At 29.4% G+C, this 8,417-nt stretch overlaps 1 protein-coding gene across 1 annotated transcript in view; it reads right to left on the bottom strand.

The window, feature by feature from the left end:
• LOTGIDRAFT_219992 (hypothetical protein) overlaps positions 1 to 7,252 on the bottom strand; it is a gene marked incomplete at both ends in the record, with an annotated part of 36,662 nt that extends 29,410 nt beyond the window's left edge. Inside the window, 12 exons of the mRNA XM_009063458.1 lie at positions 1,566 to 1,728; positions 2,075 to 2,171; positions 2,465 to 2,551; positions 2,799 to 2,893; positions 3,135 to 3,326; positions 3,595 to 3,697; positions 4,768 to 4,880; positions 5,374 to 5,623; positions 5,791 to 5,916; positions 6,201 to 6,364; positions 6,774 to 6,863; positions 6,992 to 7,252. Coding sequence (XP_009061706.1) covers positions 1,566 to 1,728; positions 2,075 to 2,171; positions 2,465 to 2,551; positions 2,799 to 2,893; positions 3,135 to 3,326; positions 3,595 to 3,697; positions 4,768 to 4,880; positions 5,374 to 5,623; positions 5,791 to 5,916; positions 6,201 to 6,364; positions 6,774 to 6,863; positions 6,992 to 7,252 — 1,741 coding nt within the window. The remainder of the gene's footprint in view (positions 1 to 1,565; positions 1,729 to 2,074; positions 2,172 to 2,464; positions 2,552 to 2,798; positions 2,894 to 3,134; positions 3,327 to 3,594; positions 3,698 to 4,767; positions 4,881 to 5,373; positions 5,624 to 5,790; positions 5,917 to 6,200; positions 6,365 to 6,773; positions 6,864 to 6,991) is intronic.
• Positions 7,253 to 8,417: the final 1,165 nt, after the last annotated feature.

The following is an 8,417-nucleotide window of genomic DNA, read 5'->3' as shown; positions in this document are numbered from 1 at the left end:
ATACAGCTTAAATATCTGTGACTAACATCTATAGGGAGCATGTTTACAAAATGTTCTGTTAACCAACACTAACAAGGATTCAGGGATTTGTTATAAAACATTGACGTCCAGATTAATGGATGTTTTAATGATATTTGCCAAAGCTGTTCTGAATCAAATTAACCTTCACAATATTATAGAAAAAATAAGCATTTCTTACCATCGTGCTAAATTCCAATCAGCTACAAATTGTGAAGGCTGAAAATATGAAAAATATGAAAGGGTACAATATTAGGTTAAAAAAATGTTTGACATAAAATAGGCTATAGTAACATTAATAAAAACACAGTTCTAGAGTTTTCAATCAATTTCACATTGATTTGGAAAAGTTGTCTTTCTTCATGGTTCAAGTCAATTCCATCAGTAGTTTTCATTTAAAATATAGTTTTTCTTTCTTTATCTGTCTTATAAATGTAAATACCTTATAGAGTAATATAAGAGTCAACCATAATGGTAAAAAATACAAAAAATAACCAGCTTTAAAGTAATCTTTGTAAACTTTACATGGTACTTTATCACGATTTAATACTTCTACATCTTCTTCAACAGCAACCTTACTTAACTACAACAAAAAAACAGCTACATTACTTAACTACAATAAACAACAGCTACATTATCTAGCTTCAAAAAACAGCAGCTACATTATCTAGCTTCAAAAAACAGCAGCTACATTATCTAGCTTCAAAAAACAGCAGCTACATTATCTAGCTTCAAAAAACAGCAGCTACATTATCTAGCTTCAAAAAACAGCAGCTACATTATCTAGCTTCAAAAAACAGCAGCAACATTATCTAGCTTCAAAAAACAGCAGCTACATTATCTAGCTTCAAAAAACAGCAGCTACATTATCTAGCTTCAAAAAACAGCAGCTACATTATTTAGCTACAGAAAACAACAGCTACATTACTTTTATACAAAAAACAAGAGCTACATTATCTAGCTTCAAAAAACAGCAGCTACATTATCTAGCTTCAAAAAACAGCAGCTACATTATCAAGCTTCAAAAAACAGTAGCTACATTATTTAGCTACAGAAAACAACAGCTACATTACTTTTATACAAAAAACAAGAGCTACATTATCTAGCTTCAAAAAACAGCAGCTACATTATCTAGCTTCAAAAAACAGCAGCTACATTATCAAGCTTCAAAAAACAGTAGCTACATTATTTAGCTACAGAAAACAACAGCTACATTACTTTTATACAAAAAACAGCAGCTACATTATCTAGCTTCAAAAAACAGCAGCTACATTATCTAGCTTCAAAAAACAGCAGCTACATTATCAAGCTTCAAAAAACAGTAGCTACATTATTTAGCTACAGAAAACAACAGCTACATTACTTTTATACAAAAAACAGCAGCTACATTATCTAGCTTCAAAAAACAGCAGCTACATTATCTAGCTTCAAAAAACAGCAGCTACATTATCAAGCTTCAAAAAACAGTAGCTACATTATTTAGCTACAGAAAACAACAGCTACATTACTTTTATACAAAAAACAAGAGCTACATGACTTAACCTAACATAATTGTACTATTGATCTATAACAACTTACCTCCGCATTTTCTACAGCACTAACTTCTTTCACTGGAGATTGATCTTCATCATTCTCTTGTGTTAAAACATTAGAAAAATCTACACCTTGAGACAATAGGTCCTTGTATGTTCCTAAATGCTGAAGTTTACCCTAAAATACATTATTTTTCACATGAATGCCTGATTTACCAATCATTTTAACCATTGTGATCAATATAGATAATTCTATTTAAATCATTGTTTGATCAAGCGCATTAGTGGTCTGTCTTAATACAGACATATGGAAAAAAAAGGTTTTCATTTGCATTTCATATAAATTCAGTAACAATTGTATTTGTTGGTTTATAGATGAATTTAGTCAATAAAATAATCAATAATGTTTCAATAATGAAAAAATAATACCATGAGTAAAAAAATTTCATTTCAACTAATTATAGTTCAAATTGAAATGACTTTATGTAAATACCTCTTGTTTTAGAATAGATATCTTGCCTTACCTCATGTAAAATCAATATTCTATCTGCATGTTTCAAATATTGAACTTGATGAGTGACCAATATTCTAGTTTTACTTTTTAATAGACCTTTAATACACCTAGTAAATAAACAGCATTTATATAGTAAACAAGAACAACATTGCTAATTTCAGCCTAAATGGAGGGAGCAGGTAATTGTAACTGATGAATTCCACTAAATTAGGTTTAAACAGGCACAATATCTAGAAAATGTTCTACTACTACTAGTTTTGATCTGGTGTATTTTGTTTATTCTTAATATGAGAATTATGAGTCAGAATCTTGTGACTACACCATTTCCCTCAGTGTTTAACAATACTTTAGTCATACTATGAAAATCAACTATGAATTGATAAACATATAAAATACTTACTGATGAAAGATGTGTTGACCAACTTCAGAATCAACAGAGCTAAGGGGATCATCTAATAAATATATGTCACTCTCCCGATATGCAGCTCTGATAAAAACAGGCAAAACATCAACAAAAAATAAGTAATAAGTTTACATTTAATGACAAAAAAAGGCAGCAATTCATTTCAAATATTTTTCAATCTTGATATTTGATAAGAGACAATGAACAATATTGCAAAGCTTCTTTCCAAAATCCATCAAAAATTGTGCTTTCCACAGAGTATTTCATATGGACGTATATATAAAGAGGAATTATACTTAAGCATAATCAATATTATCGTGTATGTATTTACCTAGCCAATGTTAAGCGAGCCTTTTGGCCACCACTTAAAAATAAACCTCTTTCTCCAACAAAAGTTGAATCTCTGTTTGACATATTGTCGATATCCTGCAAAAAATGATTTAATAATAAAACGACGTAACGAGAAACCATTTCAGAATAGTGTAAAAAAACAATATACTGTTCAAATCTTTTGTTGATGTGTTAGGGAGCAGAATGTCAGATTTTGACTTCTAAAGGTGATTCAGATAGCAGAAATTATGCTCTCTCAAGTAAGTCTTATATTAAGAAAACCATATTTCTACAAGTAGTTTCTTAGCTTCAAAAAGATATATCTCAAAAAATTTACCTTGACTAAGGCACAAGCACGGAGAACTTCCTTATATTTGGCTTCATTATATTCATTTCCTAGTAAAATATTCTCTTTAATACTGCCAGAAAACACCCAAGACTGTTGACATGAGTAGCTTATATCACCATACACAGTTATCTGCCCTTTATTATGTTGTATTTCACCCATTAATGTCATCAATAATGATGTCTGTAATAACAAATGAAATCTTACAGTTGCATGAAGATATTCCAAGTATAATTCATAACATGTTACAGTCTATTATATTTTTAAGTCGTAAAAAATATAAAGTAGGATCATTCGTCAACTACACAATAACAAGAATTATTTAAAATTGTACACAGATTTGTATTAATGTCAGTTGAGAGCAATCAATATTTAACAAGCTTCATTTTCTTATTCAAAAAATTAAAGTATATGTATGAGCCAACTGAAACTAAAATGTTTCTCTACATACCTTACCACAGCCTACCTTACCAACAACAGCCAACAATTCTCCCTGCAAAATAAATACAAATTGGGTAAAAAAAATTAGATTATCTTTTAAAAACCTGTAGTCACTGAGTAGTCATGGAATCAGTTCTTGAATCAAAAGGACATTCAATAAACAAGTTGGAACACAGTTTAGAACACTTTCCATATGTGCTGAAACACTAGCAGGTGAATTCAATATGGCGGAGAAAGGACTAGAAGGAAAAAATTTTAATGTGACAAATCTGGTTCTGTACCCTTCAATTAAGATCAATATTAGAACACACCAAACCTATTCAGTCTCACCCATCAAGCACCACCCTTGTGATAAAGTTCAAATGGCCAATAAGTTTAACTATGCCAGAAAATATCTATCAAACTGTTTACTTTTTATACTTTAACTCACCTTGGTCACTGATAGATTTAAATTCTTTAAACTGAAGTGTTTCTCCATTTCAGTCTGTAAAAATATATCTTTTATAAGTATACATAGAGAAACTGAGTTAACTGAGTGACTAATGATATTTTAAGATAATTATTTAAATGACCTTGAAATTATAATCATTGTATGTCAGTCTACTAGGAATCATTGATTACACAACATTCAAGATATTCTATTCAAAAACATGAAACAAGATCATAGTAAGATACTTAATCCAAACGTTATTAGGTAGTGATGAGTTTCTAAAGCAATCTTGAAGTGATACCAGCTAATGAAAGCTTAATGTCAGCTATCAGTAACATTTGGGATAGAGCAAAATCGTACCACTCCAGTTGCCATTTTCTGATGTAAGTATATCATTGAATAGTAAACCAATGAGCCCAGATAGTGACTACCCTCTAAATTGAAGAAGTAGATTTTTGTTGAATCATACAAGAACTTAACGTCAGAACCAAATTAACATTCAAACAGTGTTATGGGTAGCTGAAATTTAACTTGCTTTAACAAGGAAAATAACGTCAAACTTTCCCATTAACAAATGAAACTTATTTGTGGCCAATGCATATGTATTTCTAAGTTTTCCAGTTTTCCATAGGCATTATGAATCATTGCTTTCTTTTAATTTACAATATATCTATACAAACCTCAAATAACAACTGTTCACTTTCTATCATCCTAGAATATCTAGATTCATTATATTCTGGATTAATATGCCACCTTGCTGTCATTCTCAAAATATCTACAGACAGTTCACTGTCATTATGGGTAGATTCTTGTTTTACATCTTTAAATGTTCTCATTGATTTCTCTTCATCTATTAACAAAAACCTCTATAATAAAAACAGACTTTATAAAACAGGTGGAATAACTCTTTAAATTAGAACCGTCTGCAATCACACGTCTTCACCTTTAGCTTGGTTCAGAGGTAAAAAAAATATACCAGGACAAGAATAATTCTAAGAAATGAGAAATGACAATCTATTCAAGCAAATCTTAAATCTAGATGCTAAATGAAATGAATAGAGTTTTAAGAAGATATATGCTTTTTGTGTCAGGTTGGGTTAATATGGATGGGCAATACATTTCAGTATCTATTGAAGGACAGTTTGCCAGGGCAGTAGAAGTAGACTACTTTTTTATATTTCGATTAATGAGAAGCCAAAAAATGAATTATATTAAGAAAGCAAATTTTGTAAAGTTAAAATAATTATTTATGAGATTTCTACACTGCAACCTCATTCCAACCATTTTCCAAAGTAAAGTTTGATTTTACTGCTTTTACATTTCACTTTTTTGTTAAAATGAATTCTTTAGTTACCGTACCTGAACACGTTTTAAAGAAGCATATAAAGCCATCAGGTTTTCAACAGCTAAAAATAGAAAGAGGAAGACTGTGTCTTGTAGAATTAACAACCAACCAACTGTTACAAATACAATATGAACAGATAGGGGTATTCCAAGCCACCATAATGATACAAATATAATCAGTCCCATTAACTTTGGTGATACAAACATTAATCCCAGATTTAATGCTCTTAAAAACACTGCTATTTTTACAAATTTCACTTCTTCCCTGTAATGTATGATCATAATATTATGAATATTTAAAAAATTCAGATCTCAATATATCAGATGTAGAGAGATATAAAAATATTAAAAAAGAACCTGAAAAATGAAAGTGACAAGAGATTTGACAGTAAACATTATTACAATTTCAGTATTACACAGATTCATACTTACTTTCTGATTTTTGTAATTAAACTATGAAATGGTTTCTCCCAACAATACATCTTTATAACTCTAATTCCAGATAGAATTTCATTCATCTTATTAATTCTCTTATCAGACCATTTACCAATTTTACCTCTGAAATGAATAGTTGAGAAAATAACAAATTAACAGTTTCATCACTTTCAGGTTATAATTACTTTTCATAAAATCAATCATCGACAGTAAGATGATGTAAGAATCGTAATAATTGAAGTGAAAGCAGTCTGAACTTCTACACTACATTTTTGTTGAATTATAGAGAAACTCTTTACTTGTATACTGAAAGTGATACACATAGCTGTCAGAAAGTTATATTCATTTTCATCTCATATAATTTTGATAACTTGCAGTATAAGATATATATACATAAATAATCTCACCTCAATCTTGCAAACATTTGACCACAGAATATTTGTATAGGTAACAGAACAACAATAATAATCAATGTAAATAATGCAGGAAAACCAACATGATGATATAATAACATCAATATCACTAACAATTCTATTGGACAGATCCATAAAAAATGGGATGTTTCAAATGACTGGAAAATAAGATACATAAAAAGATAATAATGTTTCAAATTTCCTGTTTCCTTGTTTTGAACTTCATGTGATAGGCAATGATCAATATGCTTATATTAGAAATAGCATAGCAAATTATACTCAGTCAGTAGAATTATCAAATATCAAATTATGTAATGCATAGTAACACCTGTCTGTATACATTACTAGAGATGTCAGTAATGACAACTCTTAGATAGTGATGGCGAGTTGATAAACCAAGTCACAGATTGGCATAAGGTGTCCAGGCAGGATGAGCGTTGCTTACCTAGCAAAGACCCCCGGCAGGACTTAATTCAGTTGAGTTCAAATTCCAAAGTCTTAATTTTCAAATCACATTCAGATAAATTATGATAATTTAAAAAAAAAAATTAAAATATAAAAACTTACAAAATTGAACTTTTCTAAATCGGTGGTTAAAAGATTCAAAATTTTTCCTGAGTTTGTAAGATGGAATGTTTGACTGTTCAAACTTAAAATCTAAAATAAGAAAAAAATGCAATACAATTTCTAAACATTTTTTTTCTAAATTTGAATCAGCTTGTTTATCTTGTTTGTCCCTTTTCCCCATATTTTGACATATTCCTTTTTTGTTATCTCATTCTTACCTTCTTATAAATCAATGCACCCACAGCAGTTTTCATCTTCAATGATAAATGTTGGATTTTATAAAAGTGAAATAAATCAAATAAAACAGCACAAGTTAATAATAATGCTAATAAAACTGCATAGATATATGCCCAAGTTCTGCTGACCACATTTTCATCTTCAAAATGTAAAATTAATTGCCCAATTATATAGGGTTGAGTAACGCGACATGTTTCCTGAAAATAAAATAGATGATCATTAAGTAAATAATAAATAAACATTGAATCTATAGATAACAAATGATGAATAATCATACAATAAATAAAGACTAATGAATAAATCATACAATGAAATGAATGATAATAAGGTTTTAAATAAATAATTAGGCATTTAAATGAATTTGAAGAATCAATCAATTCAAAAATCATTCATCTGTAATAATTAACAATATTACCAATACATTTCATTAAACACAAACAGCTATTGTTATGATGCAAAATAAAAAATCATTATAGCATTAGTGTATTACTTACACATAAAAACATAGCCAGGCCTGGTATGATGAACTCACATCTAAAACTTCTGATAACAGTTAAAAATAAATTAGCAGCTTTCCCTTCCTTATAGCGTGATATCTGGGGTTGCCAACACCTTGAGAAAAATTTAATACTTTAATTGACAAAACAGCTTCTTTGATTATCACAAACACGAGGCGATTCTTGCTTCAAAAGTTGTTCATATCTTAGAACTATTTTAAATTACCAAATAATTACAAAATTGACATAGTCAATGCCAAAAATCAATCTGGTGCACTGAAACCCAAAATCACATTGCTGTAACAAACTAAATGTATGAAATAAACATAGTGCAGTATATGGAGTCAACATGTACCAAACAAAATAATAAATGGCACTGATACTAAAATTGTAATATTGTTCTTATTGTTGATTATTCATATCTTCATGTTTCATGTAAAAAATTCACTAAAACTGGATCATTTCATTGTCAACATTTTTCAAAAAGAGGCACTTTAGAGTTTGAGCCTGGCACAACTGGCATAGACTACATTTGGCCACATCAATACCCTGGCAACACATTATGATCATATAAATTAATAATTATTTCAATTTCACTCAAGATAATCATACCTATCTATTTTTTGGAGAAGAAAATCTGATTTATCTTGTTTTGGACAACTTGAAACATCTTCTAATGTTAATCCTTCTTTATAACCTTTTCTGAATAATGAGTTCAACCACCTGTAAACACAGAACAATTCATTTTCAAGTTGATTCAAATTAATCTACTCTTATATTCATACCAAGTTTTATCAAAATTAATGGAAAGCTGTAGCTTCTAATTTATTCACAATAGATTTTGACCCATTGATCATAACCTATATTGTGTTCACCAACAGATTTTGACCATTTGAACTCATGTTTAATA

The sequence above is a fragment of the Lottia gigantea genome (genome assembly GCF_000327385.1).
Source record: "Lottia gigantea unplaced genomic scaffold LOTGIsca_58, whole genome shotgun sequence".
NCBI classification, from domain to species: Eukaryota; Metazoa; Mollusca; class Gastropoda; family Lottiidae; genus Lottia; species Lottia gigantea.
This window is presented reverse-complemented; position numbering and strand designations above follow the sequence as displayed.